This window comes from Camellia sinensis, chromosome 3, assembly GCF_055761805.1.
Source record: "Camellia sinensis isolate YWXY chromosome 3, ASM5576180v1, whole genome shotgun sequence".
Taxonomy (NCBI): Eukaryota; Viridiplantae; Streptophyta; class Magnoliopsida; order Ericales; family Theaceae; genus Camellia; species Camellia sinensis.
In genome coordinates this window covers 36,628,563-36,654,245 of record NC_138963.1, presented here as the reverse complement: position 1 = coordinate 36,654,245, position 25,683 = coordinate 36,628,563, and the positions used below count along the sequence as shown (strand labels likewise).

The following is a 25,683-nucleotide window of genomic DNA, read 5'->3' as shown; positions in this document are numbered from 1 at the left end:
TGTATCACCCGAGTGCGCCCACATGTTGCCGTTACAAAAAAAGATATCGACTGCCCAAGCAATTGAGAAAGATTTGGCGGCACAATCTGGTTTTCGTTTAGGCCAGTCTTTTGAACTCATGGGTAGGGAAACTGGTGGGAGGCAATGTCTTGGGTTTACAAAATTAGATCAAAAAAATTATTTGAAAACCAAAAAACAATAAAGTTTAGCATATGGGGAAGTAGGCAATGTGTTGCAATACTTTAAAAAAAAATCTTTGCAGAATCGTTCATTCTTTTATGCTTTCCAGTTAGATAATAAGGAGCAAATAACGAATATGTTTTGGGCCGATGCACAAATGATCATGGATTATGCCCAATTTGGTGATGTTATCACATTTGATACTACTTACAAGTTAAACAAAAAACATAAACCCTTCGCATCTTTTGTGGGATTCAACCATCATAGGGAAACAATCATATTTGGTACAGCCTTGTTGTATGATGAGACCGTTGAATCATTTGTATGGTTGTTTCAAAAATTTTTAGAGGCTATGTCAGGAAAGGCACCAAAAACGTTGTTCACTGATCAAGATGCTGTAATGGCTAAAGCCATACCCATCGTTATGCCTGACACAAGCCACTGATTGTGTACTTGGCATTTGATGCAAAATGCATTAAAGCATGTTAATTGTTTGTTCCAAGATAAGGGGGTAAAGGGTGTACTAAATAAATTCTTCTTTGACATTGAAGATGCAAATCAATGGAAGTTAGAGTGGGCGGAAATGCTTGATAAATATGATGCACATGAAAACCATTGGTTGAAATTGACTTTTGCGGTGAAAGAAAAATGGGGCTGGCCATATGTTAGATCAACATGGGCTGCGGGAATGAGTACCACACAACTTAGTAAATCTTTTAATGCTTTTTTGAAGGATTACATTCGTTCTGATTTTAACTTAAATGAATTCTTCATGCATTTCGAAAGGGTACTTTATAAGAAGCGATACAAGGAGTTAGAAGCAGGATATGCTTTGTGCCAAAGATTGCCAAAGGTGAAAGCAACAATAAGAATGTTAATTTAAATGGGTAATGTCTACATAAAAAAGATATTTGAGGAATTTCAAAATGAGTACTTTCGATCCATTGAATCGGATATAGAAGCAATTGAATATGACGAGGCTAGTACCATTTACACAGTTGTTGATGTTGATAACAAACATACAAGGAAAGTGAAGATGGAGAGGGATGGCTCTTTGGGTTGTAATTGTACAAAGTTTGAAAGGGAAGGAATCTTGTGTTGTCACTCATTGAAGGTTATTAGAGACATATTGAAGATGAAAGAGGTTCCTCCACAATACATTCTAAAGAGGTGGACCAAACAAGCAAGAGCCGAAACTGTGAAGGACATTAAGGGGAATGACATTCAAGTAGATGTGAAATTCCAACAAGCCTCGCAGTATAAGACATTGATGACCATATTTAGAGCACTAGCAAGTAGAGCTGTTGAAACTGAAGAAACTTATGATTTTTGTATTGCACAGCTTGCTACATTAGGTACAAATGTTGAAGGCAAGTTAAGTGCTCATTTTGGTGTTGGAAATAAAGTAAGTAATGATGATGACACCCAAAGCTTTGAAGTGGATTGCGAAGATGTAAATCATGTTGTGCAACCAAAAGGATTGAAGAAAAAGACAGCAACTAGTAAGGGCAAAATGAGGGTAAAAGGTGGATTCGAAGCAACGTTGGTAGCGAACTCTAAAAAAAATCCCGTGCTAACAACTTGGCTTCGTCACAATCTATTGCAAGTCCAACAGTTGCACCTTCTCCATTATCTGTTGGAGGAGATATCTATGTTCGTCAACATGTTCCTTATTTTCAACCTCTTCCTCTTCTTCATCATCTTCCTCCATCTTTGCCCATGGGTGGTAATTTTATTCCTCCGCCATTGATGTATCCCACATATCATGTTAGTACAATCTATGTATTTTTTGTGTGGATATAATATGTGACTCAAACCATGATTGCGAAGCCTAATATATGACATTGTTGTAGGCGAACAATTTGCGGGAGATATATGTAGTGCAAAATTCTTTGCCAAATTCAATGCCTCAACGGTATTCTGCTCAACCAACATTCCAGTCACTACTTCAAGGTTCATGTGGATATGACATTGGGTTTCGATATTCTCAAGAATCAAACAGTCCAATGTGTAGTTAAGTTTGTCCTTGCTGTCTTTTTAATTTGTAGTTGCTGAAAATTCTGAATTTTTAGTTGCTGAAAATTCTATTTAAAATATGTATGTAGTTGCTGAAAATTGTGGAAAATTCTATCTTTTTCCATTTTAGGCTATGAACAAGCACAAAGACAAGCAAACTGAAGCTGAAATTGGCCTGGAAAGTGAAGTCATAACAACTCAAATTGTGAAGCAAACTGCTACTGGAAAGTGATGTTGCTGCACAAATTGTGATGTTGTTGGAAAGTGAAGTAATGACTTGTATGTGTGTTCAAATGCCTTGCTGGCTGGAAAGTGATGTTGAAATTGCTGTTCAAACTCCAGTCCAATGTGTGTTCAAATTGTGTGTTCAAACTGCTGTTGTATGTGTGTTGAAATTGTGATGTTGCTGGAAAGTGAAATAATGGCTTGTATGTGTGTTCAAATGGCTTGTGAAGTAATGGCTTGCTGGAAAATTCTGTGTACCTTTATGTATGTTAATGGCTTGTATGTTGGTGCCAATGTTGGTTCTGGTTCTGGTATGCGAATGATAGAACCATACATGTTAAACCAAAATGTGTTGCTGGTTCTGGTCTGGATCTGTTGTTAAACCAAAATGTGCCATACTGATAAATGGTTCTGCTATAGCTTTATGCTGCTGCCATACTCATAACCATAACATGCTAACAAAACCAACATGTATACCAGATCCAGAACCAACATGCTGTTATCTATTCTGCTGGTTTTGCTGTCATCTGGTTCTGGTATGCTGGATCTGCTGCTAGAACCATAACATGTTGGTGCTAATGTTGGATCTGGTATGCTGCTGTTAAACCATAACATGTTGGTGGTACTGTCATCTGGTTCTACTAGAGCTTCATGCTGCTGCCATATTCAGAACCATAACATGCTAATAGAACCAACATGTATACCAGATCCAGAACCAACATACTATTATCTGTTCTGCTGGTTCTGCTGTCATCTGGTTCTGGTATGCTGGATCTGCTACAAGAACCATAACATGTTGGTGCCAATGTTGGATATGGTATGCTGCTGCTGTTAAGCCATAATATGTTGGTTTTGCTAGAGCTTCATGCTGCTACCATACTTAGAGCCATAACATGCTTGCTAACAGATAGAACCATAACATGTTTGCTAACAGATAGAACCATAACAGATAAACTTAATGGATAAACTTAAGTAAGTAATGATAATCATCATGTTGCTGGCATACTCAGAACCAGTTGAGGCCACATGTTCCCTAAAATAAACTTGCTAACAAGTTGAGGCCCCATGTTTCCCAAAAATCATTCAATCATTCATTTCATAATAGATAACAAGTTGAATGTTTCCCAAAATTCATTCCATCATTCATTCCATAACAGATAACAAGTTGAGGGAAATCAACAAATGTTAATTCATTCCATGGTTCATTCCATAACAGATAACAAAAGTTACATCATGAAGTACATAAAACCCAAAATGTTTCCCAAAATACATAAACATAAGTTACATTATGAAGTACATAAAATCCAAAATGATACAAACTTCCATTCAGTTTCCCAAAATACAATAAAGTACAAAAGTTATATCATAAAGTACAAAATAATAGAAAATACAGTGAAATACACCATCGCTTTGATATTATTTTCCATCATTTGAAGCCTTCGACCATAGTCATTTTTCATGTAATCAAGCCTCGTCCTTACACTGTAAAAGTCTTCTACTTTTATACCATCACAAGCTGTACTATTGGAACGGATTCTAGACGTAACGTCTTCATCATCTTCATCTACGAACTTGAAGTAATTGCAATGGGGAGTGGGAGTGTTACTCTATAATGCATGAGAATCAGTTAGTTGAATAAGACAAATATTAATGTGACTACTAAAAGAAGAAATTTTCCAATACAAACTTGCATATTTTGATGGGCAAACAAAGAACAAACGCCTTTGATTTCCATTTTCATTGGTTGACAACGGTTCTTCCACAATTGCACAGCCTCGGTTGTAATTTAATGTTGCTAATGTTAAAAGAAGAAGCCATTTTTTAAATCTGCATACATGAGAACTTTTTTAAATGGCAAATCCATAGATGAGAGGGACAGAGTGTAAAGGTTGGTTTATCTTGAACTAGTTTTTCCATTGCTTCAATTAAAATAAAGTTGCTATAGTACCTGGTTTATCTTGAACTAATGTGTTCCATTGCTTCAAGTAAAATAAAGTTCCCTCACATTTAATTTTTCATAATTCATGTTGCTATAGTACTTGGTTTATCTTGAACTACTTTTTCCATCAGCTTATTTGTAATATCTAGGTTACTTTTGTTTGTTTAGCAACATCCTTTCCAAGTTAGTTTGACTACAGACATAAATGCTTTCTATTTTTCTTTCAGAGACAACCACAGAATTCTGGAATAAAAAATTTAATAACAGTTCAATGTGAGCCTGCGCAGCTAAATGTAACATCAAAAGACCACAAACCATTAATACTTCATAATTCTTTATTTTGTCAATCAGATTTGGTTTCATCAGAAGCAAGCTATCCAATGAAACCAACAAAAAGAATCGATCACTTCAAATGCTAACAAAAGGAGTAAACTAATCCTTCACATAAAAAACAAAAACTTGGCCTCCAAAAGCCTTATCGACTCTATTATTAACATAATCTACCTACTTCTTTACCTATTTGAATGAGACTACATTAATGCTTAAGTAGTGCAACTGGTCTAGTGTTCAACAAATGCATATAATGTTGTAGAGATTAGTTACTAACCAGAAAATGATAAAGTGGAGATATAACAAAAATAAATGAGAAGAGGAAGCAAGACAATGAAAACAAAACTTAAGTTCAACTATAATTAGTTTTTCAACTATAATTTGGAAACTTAAGTTCAAACTAGTGTCATGGATATAATTTCACAGGAACTCTACAACAATTCTTTACAAAATCAAGTAGAAAATTAATCAATTTGACAAACAAATTCATCCAAAACCCACAAAATCTCAGCCGAAACTATGAAAGACCTAATTTTTGTCACTGTGAAAGCCCTAATTTTTTTCACTGTCAAAGCCCTAATTTTTCACTGTTCTAATCCCAAATCAAAGCCCTAATTTTGAAATTTCAAAAATATTTTGTCAATCTCAATCACATAACCATAACTTCTTAATTTTAAAGTTTCGAATACAAACCTGGTTCCTCTATGGCTTCAGCACCCACGTTCTCATCAACAAATTTATTCGCTCAGCCGATGGTGGTCGCGGTGGAGCTATGGTTCACGAAACAGAGAATATTAGGGCTGGAGTGGGTCGTCGGTGCCATCTGGGGACTGGTCACCGGTGAGGGTGTGTTCGGTGGAAGAGGACGGGTGAGTGCAAGGCTGAATGAAATATAGCTTGGGTGAGTGATTGTGCTTCAATGTATAACTATAGCAACGCGCAGAGATAAAGTGAAATTTCAAATTTTTTAATTTTATTTTTATTTTTATTATGGCCGTTGGATGTGCAACGACTGATCTTAGCCGTTGCAAGGAGGATTGCAAAGAGAGGATATGAACTCTTCAAATACTACAATATTAAATTCAATAGTCATTCTTAATTGCTATTTTCAAAGACTGGCACTGTTAAATTTGACAGACCCTAATAAACCCAAGAATGACAAAGCTTGTGTGTACTTGACCTATAGTGATACAATTACTCTACTATCATTAGTAATCTACACCTAATTTATTTAATAATATCAATTTTTGTAATATTTTATTTCATTTTGAAATAAAAACTATTCATTCAATAAATGTTATATAAATAATTTAATATTGTAATATTAAAAGTTTCATTTTCATACATATAAAATTATTCATTTCGAAAGAAAAAAATTACATAATTGCATACTTTTTTAGTTATAAATTCATAATTAAAAAAACATAAATCATACATAATTAAATTTAAACATCACCATGAAATATTACATAACCAAACAAAACATCTCATTAATTTTAACTAAAATATTGTAGTATAATTATTTTTAATTTTTTATTCCTAATATTAAAAAAAAAATCCTACTAGGCCCGATCCACGGCCCAGGCCCTAGGCTCGATTATGAGTGGGCTTGGGTCCCATTTTTTGGCCCATGGACCAGCCCAACCAGCTAAAAAGAAGGGAACCCGCGAAGCTTGCTTGGGCTAACCCGAACCCGGGCTGGACCATTATTACATCCTTATTTGTGTGCAAGCTCTGTGTAAGTTTTTTTTTTTTTTTTTTTTTTTTTTGTGGGTGGGCAGAGGAATAGACAGACAGAAGGGAAAATTCGTCTTTTGCCCTCTGACTAGCGAATCTTTTTTCCCGTCCAAACTTTTGTGAATAGTGTTAATTTTTTGAGTAATTTTTTGACTTTTTATCTTTTGTTGGGGATCCCAAACAAGCACTAATTTAACTAATAAGACAAATGGCTTATTTGGCTAGAGGTTATTTGGCTAAAATAACTAATAAAGACAAAATAGATTAAAATAACTAATAAGATAAAAAGGGCGGTGATTGAGGGCCCGAAATGGAGAGCCCCGAATGGCTCGAAATTCCATTTCGGGTAAAAAGAAAGAAAAAAAAAAAGAAAAAAGAAAGAAAAAAAAAAAACAGTTTCCAAAATTGGAAATTAGGGGTATTAGGGGCAACTTTTTTAGGGCTCTCAATCATTTTCCAGATAAAAAATATGTTAAACTCATAATTATTTTACTTTTTATTTCACAACCATCAAATCAACTATCGGAAAAAAATTATCATCCAAAATATAAATTTTTTTAATCATGCTAAAATAACAAAAAAGTTAAATAATCAATTAAATAACTTATTCCTAAACAGATCAAAAATATCACATTTAAATCAAAATTATTTTATTTTTTGCTTTTACAGTCATCAAGTCAATTATAAAAAAAAAATTAAAATTTATAAAAAAAAAAAGTTTTTTTTAACTAAGCTACAATAAAAAAATAAAAAAATTAGGACAAATATTTTTAAAAAAGTTAGAAATCTTCCTAAAAAAAGTGCCTTTTTATTGAGTTGGGTTAAAGGATGGCTATAGCTACCACACGTTGCCACGTTGGTAGATTTGGGCGCCTTTTCGTTTAGAAAAATCAAGCTGGGAAAGAAAAAAACTCATAACCGAATGGACGACAGACAAGTTGCTACACGGGGCCCACATCCTCATCTCCGTCCATGCAATGCAATCCATCACCGCACACGTACCCCCATCATCACAATTCAACTGTTTAGCCCATTCCACCATAACAATACTTACAGTTCTCTCTCTCTCTCTCTCTCTCTCCGTTTCATGATCACTCACGCTTCCCACGGCTTCTTGAACTCACCACTATCTAGATCTGTCTCCTCCCTAAGTATCAACTTTCTCGTGGTTCCGATGGAGAAAAAAAACCCCTAGAAAATGGTATACACTCTGCTTGGGATTCGACTCCTTTCTGCGCCATCTCTGTTCAGGTCCTCTGCATCGAGCTCTCATGGCGACCGAAAGACTTCCCATTTCTCGCTCTTGTTGAAGAACCATTCTTCTTCCTGTACTCTCTCTCTCTCTCTCTCTCTCTCTATATATATATATATATATATGCGCTTGTTGCAGACACTGTTAGTTCATTTCATAAGTTGTTTGAGCAACTTGAATAGTGCTTAAATGGCCTTGCCAAATCTATTTTTTGACTTGTAACCTGAAAAAAAAAAAACATATTTTGATTATACCACTTCAAGGATTCCAATGGTTACTTGTCATTTTGGCACCAATCATCATTATCCAATTAATTTCTACATCCTCCACTCTAAATCAATATGAGTATCAATTTTTTTTAATCTTTTAAGATGGATAAATTGTGGTTGTTGTTGGTATAATTTTACTTATACTTTTTTATGCGGATTTGGAGAAAGGAAGGGAAAAGATGAATGTAGGTATATTTTATTTATATTTTATCTTTTTTTTTATTATTATTTTTTTCAAATCATTTCTCAAATCCCCTAACCAAACCAACCACAGCGTTAGACTAAATAGTCAGAAAGTCGATACAAAAATCAACTTATTCTCTACTTTGTTTTGCACGTCTTTCTCTTATTTTTGTGCACATAATTGCATAAAAATCACTAAAAAAACCAATTAGCAAACGAACCCTTAATTTGTTAATTATATATATATATATATATATTTTTTAGCATAGTTGAGTTTTTGTACTTTGTATTTGTGTTTGTATTTTTTTATTTTTGGAAATTTTAATTGTGAGTTTTGGTTTGTGGATTGGAGTAGTGAACTCATAGAGAAAAATAATTGAGATTTTAGTTGAAAATCTGATGTGGCCAAAAATGGCTTTGCCAAATTTAGAACCAAATTTGACACAAAATTTTAGTTAGCTTTGCCATTATTTGGCAATGGATTCTCACTATTGGAGAGGAGGTTTTGTGAGGGAGGTCTAACCATTCTTTGATTTGACTAGTCTTTTGGTTTGATCATCGGAGTTGCTCTTATCTCTAGGCGTGCTATTTGCCGGGCTATCCTATTTAGTTCTAGCTTTTAATTGGAGAATGAAGTCTGCTTAATCCATTTATATTGACTATATATTATTTTCTTTTCATTTGGACAATATCAGAAAAATGGGAAATGGACGCAATTTTGATTACATCTCTCACTTGCTTTCAATTTTTTGGTAATTACATATCCGTTTCCCATTTTTCTGTTTCTCCCCTACTTTAAATATGTATTTAAGTTGTTTTCTGGAGTGAAGCATGTTTTAATCATTTATGTATTCTATTTTTTAAATTAAATTAAATTAATTATTATTATTATTTGTGATTTCCTCTATCAAGAATGTGTGTGTGACAACATATATGAACCTGGAGACTATTCTTGCATGGTTACCAATTTGTGTCGAATTTAGTTTCTATGAAATTGAATTGTTTGCTCGGTTTGTTGTATCTGATGGAACGTGAATTCTAGGAATTATTACATATATTTCATTAGTCTTTGGCATTCTATTATAAAGTTTTTCTGATTCTTTAATGGGGGGATATATTCTGGCCTATGCTTTTAATAAGAAAAAAAAAAAAAAATCACTTGAAATGTGAAAGAAAAAGGAATAAAAACCTCATAATGTTTCTGTTGGTTATCTCCTGTTCTGAATGCTTATCAAATTGATCCTTGTTTTTAACTTGGAAATGAATATAATTGTCTGCTATATTTCACAAGTGTTCCTCTAGTTGTATTCAAATGATAAATGCCTTTATATTTTTGGGATGTGGAGCTAATTTGCTGCTCATTTGTAGGCAAGATTTTTGCAGGAAAGTCTTCTTTTGATTCCGAATACCCATATTTTACGGTTGCTGCATCTGAGAAAGTCCTAGTTACAGGCAGCGAGAGCAATGGCTCTTCATCCTCAACAGATCAATTGGAAATCGGTGACACAGTTTCAGGAGATTCCCATGTATGTTTATGTGCACAACACACATGCTCTAGGTCACTCTTTCATAGATGAACACAAGAAGACCTATATCAATACATTGTTTCATGTGTTGTGCTTCTTCTGTTTTCATCTTTGAATCACAAGCTATATCTGTCTTCTTTTAGAAAATTAATGCAACATTGGTGGTAACTTGGCACATTTCAGCCAAGAATTTTTTATAACAAAATAAGTTTGAAAATTAATGGTAGAGAGACTCAAATCATTATAGCATAGTATCTGTCGTTAATGTTTCCTAAGAAATTGAAATGAAACATTACAGAAAAAATATTGGAATTTCAATCTTTCCACCAAAACATACTGAAATGCACCAAAACAATGAATTGTTTCAATACCTATAAAGAATATTTAACATTGCTCATTTATATTTGACTATTTTTGTCACCAAAAAAAAAAAAAAATCATGAATAAAGAAAAGTATTAAATTTATTTAAAAAAATCCATGAAACTAGATAGGAGAAGAAGATCATCAAACAAACATGTTTGAGTCACTTTTTTCATCCCTACTACTACTAGAATATAGCCTCAATCTTCTAAATACCTCCTATGCTATTTGGTGCACGTCTTGTTTTTGTTTATTTGTTTGTTTTTAATAAGTTGAATTGATTGAGCTATATTTGCCCAATCTGATTGTTTCTAATGCCTTCTTGATTCTCATTTTCAGATATTACCGGATGTAGATAGTATAAAGATGGAAGATGATGGTGACATGGAGGGCAATGATAAACATGTGCAAACAACCAGTAGTTACAGCGAGGTTGATGGCAAGAAAGCTTCTCTGTCTTCTCCTACTGCAGTTAAAGATGTTAAAGCTAAAGATGTGGAAACATATGTCCCTTCACACGATGTAAGCAAAGAAAAGGATGTGGTTCGACAAAGGTCCATTCCTCCTCCTGGCACTGGCCAAAGAATATATGAAATAGATCCTCTTTTGACAAGTCACCGTGAACATCTTGATTATCGGTGAGTTGATTTCCGTTTTTCGCTTTATAAGTTTCTCCTACTAAAAAGAATATTTAAGCAGCAAATTCAAACATTGGTTAGTGTTGCACCATCGAGCTATGGTAATCTTAGTTGCTGAGACTGGTCTATGTATTTTTCAGCTGACTTTTGTTGTGCCTTTTTATTCTTCATGGCAGAAGTGTTTCCATAGGCTTCTCAATGTTCAGTTGGAGCTGAGGTCCTTGACACCTGAATTTTTGGGTTTCAAGTTATATATGGTATCATGATAACCAATAGAAACCTATAATAGTTTATGTTATTGCATTAAACAAAGAAAACATATGTTGGGGAAGGGGATTCAAAGAGTTTATTGTCTAAACTCTTTGTTAGCAAGAGCTGTATGTAGCTTGTTTGTAAAGTGTAAAGGTTGGTGTAATAGAGTCCTGAATGAAGTTTTTCCTTCACAAGGGATAGAGGTTTCAATTAAGTGAAAATCTAATTCTAGTTGTGATGCCCAGTCTCCATTTGTGACTGAAAAAGAGAGAATATATACTTCAACTTTCTCCACTCAATCCTACGGTGATTGGAAATTCTCTGGTTTCTCTTACAGGTGATCTTATTGCAATCACAACTTTATGTTTTCTCTATCGCATCGATAGTCTACTTTGTTATGCCTTTTTTCGCTTAACACCCACCGCATTATATTTATAGCCACCCTATTGCATAAAAACAAATTTGATTTTCTGACACATGTTGCAAGAAATTGCGTGCGTGTGTTTAGGTTTTGGGTTTTGTTGATAATCTCAGCTCTATTCTTTGCATTGTCTTGATACTCGTTTGTTAATAAGATTATCTTTATCTATCCAAAAAAAAAAAAAAAGTTGCATGGGCTTGTGTATATGTTTTTTTCCTTCACCCATTTTTTTATTAAAAAAAAAAATGATGCCGAAGAACTAATTAATCTGATTTTACCTGCAAATTTGTCCAACCACAGATATGCACATTACAAAAGAATGCGTGAGGAAATTGACAAGTGTGAAGGTGGTTTGGAAGTTTTTTCTCGTGGCTATGAGAAGTTTGGTTTCACTCGCAGGTATTTTTTATTCTTAATTTCCATAGCTTGGTGTTCAAGCATTTTTTTTTTTTTGGATTTTATTTCCCATAAACATCTTGGCCACTACCATTCAGTACATGTCCCTGCTTAATATGTAGATGCACTATTTTATACCTATTACTCATAATTTTCATTTTCTGAGAAAAAAATATTAAAAGAATAAAGATACAAATGGAAATGTGATCTTGATTCTTGAAGACAAAGTAGGATAAATAACAAACTAGAAGAAAGATGCTGTGAGTCTTATTCATGTGAGCATGCTGTTTGTTTACCCCATTCCAAAATTGATGTCCATTTTGAACAAAGTAGAATGCCTTTGGAAAATAAGATTTATATGCATTCACACTAGTCAATTTATTATTCCATTTTCATCCATAGGTGTGGGAGTGTGATGTAGGTCCGCTAGTCCATTGGTTGGCCCACATGGATATTCCACTTTTTCCTTATTTTCCAAGCATATGCTTCAAGAGTTTTGTCCCATCAGAGTGTTTTTGTATTTACCATTTAATTTTCATTTTAACAAAAGTTACTATTTAAGGTGCCAGTTTACTCACTTGGTAAGTTTTCTAAGGAAGTGCCCGTGACTTGGGATTAAGTCTTGCCTTCAATTTGGTTGGGTGGGGTCATTGCTAGGGGGAGGACCATTCGCCATTATGTGTCACATCAAGATTGGGCCAAAAATGGATAATGACTACTGAATTAACTTGATGGTGGCATGTGTTATGTGCATGGTGGACACTTTTAAGAGTTTGATTTGGAAAAAGGCTGAGTTGGAGAGACAAACAGTGTAATTCTCTTAATTTATTGTAATAGTTAATGGATACTTAATTATGGATTCTTTTATCTTCTTTGTGTTCCACTTCATCATACACGTTGTAAATGTTCTTGTTAAGCCTGTGTCTTCTGTTTAAATTAGTTGTAATCTCTAGGTAACACTGTATTTTCTCTAAACAGGCCTCCATCCATATGCCTCTTTTAAATCAATTCTGATATCGCATCAGAACTTTATTTTGTCTCATTCTTTCTGTAATAAAGCTTCTATTTGTTTGCAAAATTGTCTTTAGTGCTATAAAAATATATTTTAGTTGTTGATTTTCATCTAAATTGGTTTTCCAGTGCCACAGGTATTACGTATAGGGAGTGGGCACCTGGTGCGATGGTTAGTTTTGCTTCACTTATGCATTATTGCAAGGCCCTTTTTGCATTTTTGGAAATTGTAGTCTAGCTACGGTTAAATGTGATATGATCTTTTGGACTGAGAAATGTAATTATGGTTCTGGTTAGATTTAGATTTAAAAATCCTAATTATTGACCATTTTTATTTATATGATTCTGATTCAAGGTTATGTTTTCATACATTTGGATCACCTAGTTGAATCATGCTAGTTTGTGACATAATAATGCAACCAAATTTAGGAAATCAATTTCATTAGAGAGAAATTCCAAATTGGTACAAAGAGCACTAAGCTTAGAAAAATACAATCTTACTTATTCAAAAATCCTTTTGGTAGAGACCTAACCATCTATTTATTGGCTAACAGACTCAACTAAATGCTTAGCTTAGCTCATGTAAAGCTGACCAATCTAGCACACATTTGCAACTTTAAATCTTATTACATCAGGACTAGCTGCTAAGAAAACAACTTGTCCTCAAGTTGGACCAACAGCTAAACAACTCAACCAACTCTATAGCAAAGTCCAATTTGATGTCTAACTTGCAGCTTGCCTAGCCAACAGTACTCAACAAGATACCCCTCCTTGATAAGAAGTTCCCTCTTATGCACATTAACCACAACCCTGTTCAAATGTGAATAAGCTACCCATTGAGCGTGTCTCTTGTAAGCCAAAATATCATCAAAATAGAACACCTCACAATGCTTGAAACTTGCCCATATTTTCATTTTGATGAAGTACTTCCATAGCAAGCTTGAAGCTTCCGAAGTGTGTCTTGTCTAAAGCAATCTTGATGCTGATGAAGCTCTTCCATGACAACTTAACCCAAGCTTGATGTTCTTTGGAATTGACTAAACTTAATCCAATCTGACCCGCCTACTTGAGTTTGGGCTTGAAATTTTGCTAAAGTTTGGCTACTGCCCAACCAAAAACTTTTTCGGAATACAGAGTGTTTATTAGGTTAGATTATCTATGGATCTACATGGATGGTTTGCTTTCCCAATTGGCCAAATTTTCTAGCCAAGCTTTGTCTCTTGGAACTCTTCTTGGTGGTTTGTTTGATTCTGCTCTGGTTGTCCCTTAGGGTGTTTCATTTCTTTTTCAGTTATGGAACTGTAAAAATATATTCTGATTGTTACTTTGGTTTTAGATTTTTATGTTTGTTTAGTTCATGGATTAGTTGAGATATTACTTGTCACACTTGCTTATTGTAGTTCAGTTTGGAGGGTAACATTGTTGAGTATTTCTGACTTATGAACTGTAGCCTATGGATATGTTCTTCCTGTGCTCTATTATTTGAGGCTTTATGTGGATGAATCTGTGAAAGCTACTTCTCTTGGTTTCAATTATCATTACAACTTGTGTGGTGGCAATCATGTTCCTTCCCTACCATTTATATGTAGTATCGTAGCTCTTAATTAGTGGTTGTGTTGTATATAATACAATTATTGTATCCTTCTTGTTTGGATTTACAGTCTGCGGCATTGATTGGAGATTTCAACAACTGGAATCCTAATGCACACACAATGACTCGGGTATGTTATAATTTTTCTGTTTTCTTAAAGTACTAGCACCATTGGGCTTCAAGTTGGTCACACTATTACTTCACAGAAAAACCAAATTACCTTTTCAATGATTATAAAAAGAGTCCTGCTAATGACTGCCCATGGGCTGTCTTTAAGAATCATAAAATGACAAAATATTTTTATTTCCAATACACTTCTCACATTTCCCAAAACACTTTCACATATTTTTATACATTTTTACACATTTTCCAATACTAACTACATGTTTAGAGAAGAGAAAGTGTTAGGGAGTGAGTTAGACTTCATTCCCTTTTATATCAATAATACTGAGTAATTATAGGAGTGCCATAAGGCATAATATATGGGTCAGCCCATTACACCAATCAAGGGAATAAATAAAAAGAAAATACAATCACTTCTTTCCTATTCTAACTTATTTCCTATTCTAACACTCCCTCTCAAGCTAGTGCGAAGATATCTCTTGTGCCCAACTTGTTGAGAATGCCATGAAATGATTTGCTCCCTAGCCCTTTGGTGAGAATACCGGTTAGTTGGTCTTCAGTCTTCACAAATGGAATACATATGATGCCACTAGTGATTTTTTCCTTGATAAAGTGCTTATCAATCTCCACATACTTAGTTCGATCATGTTGAACTGGATTATGAACTATGTTGATTGCAGCCTTGTTGTCGCAGTATAGTCGCATAGAGTTAGTCTGATAGATTCCCAAGTCTCCCAACAAAAGTTTAATCCATAGTAACTCACATACACCCTAAGCCATAGCCCTTAATTTTATTTTAGCACTAGATCTAGCAACCACATTTTGTTTCTTGCTTCGCCATGTGACTAGGTTGTCACCAACAAATGTGCAGTATCGCGAAGTTGATCATTTGTCAGTAACTGATCCAGCCTAATTTGCATCAGTAAATGCCTCCACATTGAGATAGCCATGTTTTGAGAAATAAAGACCCTTTCTACGAGAAGACTTCAGGTATCTCAGGATTTTCATAACTGCCTCCAAGTGGAAAGTTCTAAGAGCATGCATAAACTGGCTCACCATACTCATGACAATGGCAATGTCTGGATGTGAGTTGGATAAGTATATGAGCTTGCCCGTTAGTCTTTGGTATCTCCCCCTGTCCATTGGATCTCCCTCTTAATCCTCACTCAGTTTCTAGTCCGGTTCTAGAGGTGTATCACATGGTCTACCTCCAAGCATTCCAGTTTCCTTTAGTAAGTCAAGTACATACTTTCTCTGGCATATGAAGATGCCATCCTTGGACCGAGCTACTTCAATGCCCAAAAAATACTTCAAATAGCCTAAGTCTTTAATTTCAAACTCTTTGGCTAAATATTCTTTCAAACGAGGAATCTCTTCAACATCATCTCTTGTTAGAACAATATCATCAACATAGACAATAAGAGCTGTGATCTTACCATGTGAGGAGTGTCTCACAAACAAGGTGTGATCAGCTTGACTTTGCTTGAACCCATATTTCAGCATAGCTTAAGCAAACCTTTCAAATCAAGTCCTAGGAGACTACTTTAGCCCATAAAGTGACTTTCGGAGCCTGCATACTTTACCGTTGGACTTAGCATCTGCAAAACTAGGAGGAATATCCATATAAACCTCTTCTGCTAGGTCTCCATAAAGGAAGCCATTCTTCACATCAAACTAATGAAGTGGCCAATCCAAATTTGCAGCAAGAGAGAGTAAGATTCTTACAGAATTCATCTTAACAACCGGTGCAAATGTCTCTTAGTAATTCACCATATAAGTCTGAGTAAAGCCCTTAGCAACCAGTCTTGCTTTGTACCGTTCTATAGAATCATCTGCTTTGTGTTTTACCGTGTACACCCACTTACTCTCAACTAGATTTTTGTCCCTAGGCAACTCCACTAACTCCCAAGTGCCACTCTTGCTGAGAGCTCTCATCTCTTCCATCATAGAATGTTTCTATTAAGGAATAGAGAGAGCATACTAAAAATTGGTAGGTAGACTCACAAAAGACACTTTAGACAAAAAAGCTTTATATGAAGAAGACAAATGAGAATAAGAGACATGATTACTAATAGGATGCTGAGTACATGACCTAATCCCCTTTCTATTAGCAATGGGAACATTTAGATTTGAAAAAATAGGAATAGAAGCATTAGAATGAACATTACCTAGACTCTCAGAAGAGGAGGGTGACTCTGGACACTCATCCGGAGAAGAAGTTGGATGTAGAGGAAGGAAAGTAGTCTCTTACATCCAGGTGACTTGCTGTCTGTCCTTGTCCTTGATATAAACTTTGCCTGCTTCCTTTTTCTCAACAACTGCTGGCTCATCATCCTTTATCTATTCAACCACTGGTGGAAGTGGAATAGGAATCTCTTCATACCAAGGCTCCTCCTGAAGGGATGACTGTGAGACTGGGGGGGGGTTCGGAAAGTAAAGCTGAGACTTAAAGAAAGCGACATCCATGGAGACAAACTATTTGTGAGTGAGAGGATGATAACACTTATAACCCCTTTTTGGTGGCAGAATAACCCAAAAAAACATACTTAAGAGACCTAGGATCCAATTCACCATGAGTGGGTGAATGATTATAAACAAAGCAAACACAGCCAAAAGTCTTAGGAGGAATGGAGAACCCGGAAGGGGTAGACCCGAACAAAACTTGAAGAGGTGTTTGTTTTTGAAGGGCTTGGGTAGGAAGATGATTAATCAAATAAACGGCAGTGAGAACCGCTTTCCCCCAATAGGATCGAGGAACCAGCATCTCAAAGGATAGATAACGGACAACATCAAGAAGATGGCGATTTTTGCGTCTGCAATACCATTTTGTTGAAGGGTATTAGTGCATGAAGTCTGGTGAATAATGCCATGAGTGGGGAAGTAAGTGGCAAGACCAAAGTCAATATATTCTCCCCTATTATCAAAACATAGAATTTTGACAATCGCCCCAAACTGAGTCAACAGTGTCTGAAAGATGGGCTCGTGTATTGGCCCGGCGGCCTATAGTACCAGACCAACCCCCTCGAGTACCAGGATGGTCGCCTCGGCCACCAGAGGGAGTTTCATGCAGCTTCCAACAAGTCTCGCGTGTGTGGTGAGGTCAACGACAGTAGTCACATTAAAGATTATCCTTCTCAGAGGAAGGACGAGAACCATGAGTCACACGGTCGCCATCGCGAGAGGTGCAGAAACCAAGGTCGAGCGATCAGTAGTAGCAGAAGAAAGCATCACAGAATGGTGACTCTCCTCATTCTACACAAAAGGAAAGGCTTTCTGGAGAGAAGGAAGCACATTCATGCCATGTACTCTGCTCCGAACCGGATCATACTTCACATTTAGGCTTTCCAAGAATTTGAAGACCCACTCTTACGCTACAAACTTCCGGTAACCAGCAGAATCAGTGGGATAGATATGCTTGTAATCCTGAAGGTGATCAAGTCGTTTCCATTCATTGTTAAGGAAGGTAAAATACTGAAGGATAGTCTGCTCACCTTGTACCGACCTTTCAATGGAGCGATGTAGCTCAAAAGCCTGTGAGAAGTTCCCCTTCTTGGAGTAAGTAGTTGCTACGGCCTCCCAAATATCCTGTCCTGGGTAGTGTCTATAGACAAGTAGCCCTTTCTAATCTCCGGAACCATAGAATGGATCAACCAGCCCATAATCAGAGAATTGGTGATCTCCTACTGGTCATAATGAGGGTCGGTGATACTGGGTGCCTGAACCCGCCCATCAGCATATCCCATCTTCCCTTTGCTCTTCAAGAAAATAGTTAGACTCTGTGTCCACGATAGGTAATTTTGATTCTGCTCCAGAAACAAAATCAGGAGGCATATCCATATAGACCTCTTCTGCTAGGTCTGTTTTTGGACTGTTTTTACATCATTAGAGTTAACTTTTTTTTTTTTTTGGTCTGCTTCGGTACTTTTACCTTACCAAAAGACTCTGTATAACATCAGCAGTCTACTACATAAGAGACGACTTCGTATTACATCACTAGAGGACTGTGAAGAGCAGCGACCAACCCAGGCGACCCTAGAGGGCCAAGCGACTTCGACCAGACCAGCAAAAAGGCTGGTCGGCCCCCCTAGGAACCCTCGGTAGTGGCTGGAAATGCCTACCGAGGGAGAGAGAAGCTTGGGTGATGGCTGTCGAAGGGAGTGAAGGGATTGGGAGACTTGGGTGGAGGCTATTGGGGTTAGACGAGGTTGGGAGACCTGTTTGGGGTTGTTGTCTAGTCTACAAGAGAGGAGATCACCTGTAGTGATGGGTAACAGAGAAGGGTAGTTGGCTAGGGCATGGCTCTGATACCATGTATGTTTAGAAAAGAACAAGTGTTAGGGAATGAGTTAGACTTCATTCCCTTTTATATTAATAATACTGAGTAATTACAGGAGTGCCATAAGGCATAATATATGGGCCAACCCATTACATCAATCAAGGGAATAAATAAGAAGAAAATACAATCACTTATTTCCAATTCTAACATTGACGACAGCCTTTAGGGTTGCTTATGTCTAATGGGGGGATAAATCTTTAGCACATTATTATGTAGGATTTTTCTTGGGTTAAAAGGGTGGCCAGTGAATGAGCATTTTTTTTCCTTTATAAAATTGAAAATCTCCTATCAGTATCTGCAGAGCATTAGTGCTTTTACCATTTTCATGCCATTTTCTAAATTAACTTTGTTTAATGTTGTTTGGTGACTTTGAAACTTATTGATAGTTTATGGACAGAATGAGTTTGGTGTCTGGGAGATCTTTTTACCAAACAATGCTGATGGTTCTTCACCAATTCCCCATGGGTCAAGAGTGAAGGTACATTTCTCCTGGATGATCTTGGAAATGTTGATTGAATTTGGGTGATCACATTCTAATCTTAAGGCTTATTACTCCTTCGGTTTCTTCATGGACAAAAATTATAGAGCTCATTTCTCTTTCTGAACAGTAGTGTTGATCATTTTCATTTAGATAAATGTAATCCTGATTTGTTTCGTTGTTGTTGTGGTGCATAGTGCTGTATACATTTAGTTGCTTGGCATTTCTTCACTCTTGATTGTTTTCTTTAACTTCATGGGAAGGATAGATAAGCATTGTGCCTAACAAGAACACCCTCCATTATGATGGCTAGTGAATTTCCTTGCTCTGGAAATTCATCAATTATTTGAAAACATATTTTGTAGGTATATATTTTTTAATTTTTAATTTTTAGTTTAATGTAAGCTGTAATCATATCAAATAAAAATATAAGTACATTATCCCATCCATTATTCTTGCCCAAACAACCACCCGTTACATATTGTAGACGTCATTGCATTGATGCAGCTGAACGTGAGTATTTTAATTGTGATTGTAGATCCACATGGATACTCCATCTGGTATTAAAGACTCCATTCCTGCTTGGATCAAGTTCTCCGTACAGGCTCCAGGGGAAATTCCTTTTAATGCAATATACTATGATCCACCAGAGGAGGTATTGTTCCTTATTTTTTCTCTGTTGGTTTTGCTGCACAAAATTCAGTATTTTTAAGTATGTGCTGCTGAGAAAGATGGGTTCAGGGAAGAAAAAGAAACGAAGCTATTAATAACAGCATTATCTAGCCACATGTGCCTGCAATAATTTGAGAGATTTTGTAGTAATTACTGGAAAATCAAGTTGAAGTACTATCTAATTACCCTCATGTTGTCTCTTTAAGTTTTTGATTTTGTTAATTCTTGACATCTTCAATTACAAAAAAGAGAGAAATATTTGAAGAATTCATAGATCATTATATGATAAGCCACAGAATATGCTTGTTCAATGTTTATTGAAGAAGCAGCTTGGGCTTCGTGTACGTTTGATTTGGTAACAATGTTTTATTTTTTCACTAGATTTTGGAACCATAAAAATCGGCATTCTTGTCAATTTTGTTGTAGGAGAAGTACGTGTTTAAACATCCTCGGCCAAAGAAACCAAAGTCACTAAGGATATATGAATCACATGTCGGAATGAGTAGTACGGTATGCATCCCTCCTCTCTCATGTAATGAACTGGAATTTAGGGCGTATAGTTTTTCTGCATTTACCTTCTTAAATAAAGCTCTGTGCGCCACAAGCTTAAGAACATCTTATTTTAAATCTGTTAATTTTTACACATGAATGGATCTTTCTTAATTTTTTCTCGTCTAGAATGGTAAGTGCTAAACTAACTTTTATAGAATGCATGTCTTTGACGCTTGTTATTGCAATATTGATGCTCACTTTTGTCGAACAATCTTGGGTGCTATGCTAAGTAAAGAGTTGACCTATCTATACCACAAATTGCCAGAAAAACAAGTCTGTTATGCCGTGTGGTAAGCTAACCTGTTAGTGTTATTGATTTTCTTACTGTGTATGATAATTTTGCATACATAGCAATTTCAAGGTATGGATATAATGTGGAAGTGCTACTGCAACTGCTTATTTAGTTTTCTGTGACATCTTTTCTTTTCTATTTCTTTTTATAGAAGTGGATCTCTGGTATACCATATAGTGATCTGATCTCAACCTCATGAAATGTGGAATAGAGCTTTGGACTGATGAAGAAAGCTCTAGCTATGTCTTCTAATTTTTTCACATTCTATGTTACACTTTGAAAGAACAAAGTTTCCATTAATTTTTGTCATGGACACTAAAGCGTCGGTTAATGATTTTGTAATTAGTACCCCTTTTCCTTAATGAGGACCAGTATAGCATTTATCATGTTCATTACCTGTTAGATATCTATCTAAGTGATAAAGGACATATCCATTGTCTGGTTAGGTACTTCTGCTGTAAACTTGGCTATTTTTCCTCCCCTTTCACTCCCTTAGATGTCAACTAGGACCTTATGTGCAATGGTTCCAGTGATTGAGCTAGTTGATGTCTTCTTGTTTTTATTTTGTGTACTTTATGCTGACGGGGATTAGAATTGATTGATTTTCAGAAACTTTTTTCCTCATCTTGTTTATGAGAATTTGAATTCCAATATTATGATGCTTGCGGGACTACTCTGTGAGAATATATACGGAGAAGAAATAAAGCAGAGTCCTGGGCACAAGGATGAAACCTAAGCTCAGTAATAACAGCCTGAAAGCGATCATACCAAGTACGAGAAGACTGCTTTAGACCATACAGAGCACGCCGAAGGTGACAAACCTGTCTAGAGGAATGGTGAAGGCCAGGGAAAGGACGCATGTAAACCTTCTCAGTGAGATGGCCATTAAGAAAAACATTCTTAACATCCATTTGATAAAGAGGCTAAGAACGAACAGCAGCGACAGAGATCAAAGTACGGACAATAGTCATCTGGGCAACAGGAACAAAGGTTTCCTCATAATCAATATCATACTCATGTGAGAAACCTTTGACAACCAGACGAGCTTTGTAGCGCTCAAGAAAACCATCAAAATGAGTCTTGACTTTGTAGACCCATTTGCAACCAACCATTAAAGAAACCAACTCCTAAGTACTAGTTTTTTGTAAAGCAGACAACTCATCCTCTATAGCCTGAGCCCAATGAGGATCTTGGCAGGCCTCCTTGTAAGATTGAGGTTCTGAAAAAGAGTGAATAGTAGACAAAAAGTACTATAGGAAGCAGAAAAACATATATTAGACCAACCCAACCTGTTTGGAGGATGACGTGCTTGAGTCGGATATCAGTGTGTATCAGGATCAGAGTCGTTAGAAGCAGGAGGATTAGCAACAAAGGCAGAGACAGCTAGTGGAGGAGGAGCCTTGCGACGAGAATAAACTAACAACGGTGGAGAAGAATAAACCGAAGGAGGAGCAGCAGCCAGAGGTAAAGCTGGAGAAGCTGGAACAAACTCAGAAGGAACTGTGGAGATGTACTCATCAAATGGGACCTCAGAAGGAAACAGATCAATTTGAACCAAATCCTCTTTAGAAACTGGGGGGTGAGAGGAGGGAACTGAAAATAAGGTAGACGTTCGAGAAAAGAAACATAACGGGAGACATAAAGACGACGGGAAACAGGGTCGTAACACCGATAGCCTTTCTGAGTAGGACTATAACCCAAAAAAATAGAGGACACACCGGGCACTAAGTTTGGTCCTATCTTTGCGGGGAAGAAGGACAAAACAGACAGACCCAAACACACGAAGAAGGAAGTAGTTAGTAATTTGGGAGAACAAAGCCTCATAAGGAGACTGACCAGAAAGAAGGGGGAGTAGGCATGCGGTTGAGAAGAAAAATAGTAGTAAGAATTGCGTCCCCCCCAGAATGGAGCCGGAACTGAGGCAGAGAGAAGAAGAGACCTAGCTATCTTAAGGAGATGACGGTGTTTACGTTCGGCTTGACCATTTTGGGCAAGTGTATCTGTATAGGAAGTTTGGTGAATGGTACCCAAATTGGCCAAATACTCGCAAAACTCATTTTTAAAATATTCTTCACCCAAGTCAGACGGTAACACTTTAATTGGAGACCCAAACTGAGTAGTAATCATAGATTGAAAGGTACGGTATATCTGATAAAAATAGGACTTATGAGTCTTAAGGTAAACCCAAGTGTAACGGGTGCAGTCATCAATAAATGACACATAGTATGCAAAACCCCTTTTGGTGAGAACAGGAGAAGGGTCCCGGATATCAGTATGAACTAAAGAAAACGGTGTAGCAGATACATAAGTACTTTTACGGAAAGATAAGGCTGTCATTTTGACAAGTTTACACCCCCGACACTCGGTAAGTTGACTAGGAGAAACTTTACCCAATATACCTGACTGAGCTAAAAACCGTAAGCAGTTAACAGACAAATGCCCTAATTTGGAATGTCACAAATAGAAAGGACTTAACAGAGAATCTAACTTAAAAGAAAAAAAGCAGTCGGAGAGGTAGTGGTAGGCAGATGCAAGCTCTTCACCACATAGAGGTCTCCAACTCTACGGCCAGTCCCAATTTGCTGCTTAGAGATCCAATCCTGCACAGAACAAACAGAAGAAAAAAAAATAACATTAAAACCAGAGGCATCAAGCTAACTGATAGATAATAAACTAACAGATAACTGAAGAACATAATAGACAGATGGAATAGAGACAGCAGACAGAGCAGACGGTAGGACAGACCCAACAGATATAACAAACATACCAGACCTATTAGCAGCATTGACAGTAATAAGAAAGGGAGGAGGAGTACAATGTTAAAGGAGAGATGGAGAGTCATATGATGAGAGACACCATAGTAAAAAATCTAGACAGATGAAGAAATACCTAAAGAAGACCCAAGCAAACTTGAATGAAGAGAGGAAACAATGGAGGCAGATGGGGATGGCTGGGAGGTAGACAATATATGCTGAAGATAACTAATCTGAGCAGTCAAGGACGCCAAGTTAGGATCAGGAGCCGGAGTAGATACAATATACGCAGCGGGAGAAGCCTGGAATTAGTTCTGAGATTGCTGAAAAGATGAGGCAGGTAGACGTGCCGTCTTGGGACAGTGGTACTTCTAATGGCCCTTTTGATGGCAGAAGGCACACTTATCAAAAGCCAGAGACATCGTAAAAACTAGAAAATTGAGAGGTTTCCAGTGCAATTAAACAAAGTAACCAAACTAGGGGTTCAAGTGTAATAATCAAAATATGAGGGGTCAAACTATATTTAGATTTTTTTTTTTTTTTTTTTTCCTCTTCAACACCAAATAGCAGTGCTTAAAGACACGATCTCACAAAGAGAGAGAGAAAGAGAGACGAACAGAGCAGCAAGATAAACCAGAGACTATCGATCGAATCAGCTCAACGAACCACGAGGTGTGATCAATTAGCGGAACCAGAGAGAACCAGAAAGGGAGATAGATCGCGAATCAATCGCGATGCTGAAGCAGACTGAGAGAGGCAATGGCGTGAGAGGCGATGACGACTGCGGCGGCAGCTGAGAAGCGGCGACAGCTGAGAAGCGACGATGATGGCTGAGAGAGGCGACGGTGCTAGGGTTTGCAAAGACTGATCGCGACCTTACGTTTTCGAACACGGCTCTGATACTATGTAAGATTTCTGAATAAAGTCTGTATATTCAATTGTATTTGTTTACAAAGAATTCATCAGTTTATATAGCCCTAAATCTATGACTGAAAAAGGAAATACAACAATCTTGCTTGATATGTGTCTAATTCCTAATATACACAATATATTCTCACATACTCATTACTCTACCATTGGGCATAGCTTGTTTTCATCTCATTTACCCTTTAATAGTATGTAGTAAGTCACAAATGCCTGGGGGAATTCTCATTCTTTTTAGTAATAACCCTGATCTTTCAGTTTATTGTGAACCTGTGATAGATGAAGCGACTCAGTTTGTTATTAATCTCTATTGTTTGAAACTTTTTGGAATTCATAATTCAGCAAAAGGATGTCTGAGGGTTTTAATATTCCCGCTATCCTCTTATGTATATCATTTGTGTATTGTTCTGCAATGGAATTTTTGGATTGATAAAATTCTATTCTGACTATGATCTTGAGAAATGTGTTCATTATTTTATTTGAGCAAATTTCATTTGGAACTTGAAAGAAGGGTGAAAACCTAAAGTCCACTAGATTACAAGGCCCAAGAGCATATGTCATCAAAATTATGAGCCACCCCACCACTGCAAAATGATATCATATGAACTAATTCACTGAAAATAACATTTCCTTACAACATGGTTCATCAAAACTACACTAAAGGGCTCTTCCTCACTTTGAAATTTTAGCCTCTACTCTATCAAAAGTTGTTGCATACCAAAATAACAACAAATTTTTTTTTCATATGCATCTATGCACAACTTCTAAATTTCCCTTCAACTAATTGTAAATAGTAGAGGTGATTGCATTTTATAAAACTTTACACTTTTGTTCAAGGATTTTGTCTATTAACTTACCTAGTGCGCTTCGATTATTTATAATAACAATATGTCAATAACTAGAAATCTATTAACACCTCTATGAATACTCCTTTGCAAACTTATTTTTGTGAGAATATTATATCAATTATGGAACTAGATTAATTAGGTTGATTGTATATTTGAGATTGATTGTGTGAATATTAGATTAATTGTATAGGGTTATTATTTCCTATTTCAGATTAGGGTTAGGATTGCTATAAATATTGGTTGTAATCTTTGTATTAGCACGAGTTGAATATACATAAATATTTAGAAACTTACATGGTATCAAAGCTAGGGTTTCATTTGAACTCGTTGGTCGAAGCCCTCGTTGTGTCGCGAATGTCTTCTCTGTGGTTCTTTGAA

At 36.3% G+C, this 25,683-nt stretch overlaps 2 protein-coding genes across 7 annotated transcripts in view; both read left to right on the top strand.

Moving 5' to 3' along the window:
- Positions 1-763: 763 nt before the first annotated feature.
- LOC114269700 (protein FAR1-RELATED SEQUENCE 5-like) lies at positions 764-2,428 on the top strand. Its single transcript, XM_082917944.1, has 3 exons — positions 764-1,033; positions 1,088-1,699; positions 2,327-2,428. Exons 1-3 carry the CDS (start codon positions 764-766, stop codon positions 2,426-2,428), a joined length of 984 nt encoding a protein of 327 aa, XP_082774070.1.
- Positions 2,429-7,294: 4,866 nt separating this feature from the next.
- Positions 7,295-25,683, top strand: part of LOC114269688 (1,4-alpha-glucan-branching enzyme 2-2, chloroplastic/amyloplastic-like) — a 57,839-nt gene continuing 39,450 nt past the window's right edge. For 4 of the 6 annotated variants that reach the window (XR_014363765.1, XR_014363764.1, XM_082919525.1 and 1 more), the window contains exons 1-9: positions 7,440-7,755; positions 9,500-9,657; positions 10,358-10,656; positions 11,630-11,728; positions 12,866-12,908; positions 14,398-14,457; positions 19,184-19,264; positions 19,803-19,919; positions 20,363-20,446. Coding sequence is in view for 4 of the 6 variants with exons in the window: in XM_082919525.1 (XP_082775651.1) it covers positions 7,626-7,755; positions 9,500-9,657; positions 10,358-10,656; positions 11,630-11,728; positions 12,866-12,908; positions 14,398-14,457; positions 19,184-19,264; positions 19,803-19,919; positions 20,363-20,446 (1,071 nt within the window). In the remaining 2 variants the exon portion in view is untranslated. Of the gene's footprint in view, positions 7,756-9,499; positions 9,658-10,357; positions 10,657-11,629; positions 11,729-12,865; positions 12,909-14,397; positions 14,458-19,183; positions 19,265-19,802; positions 19,920-20,362; positions 20,447-25,683 lie in introns of all 6 variants that reach the window. The other 2 variants (XM_082919523.1, XM_082919524.1) reach the window with 2 other exon arrangements.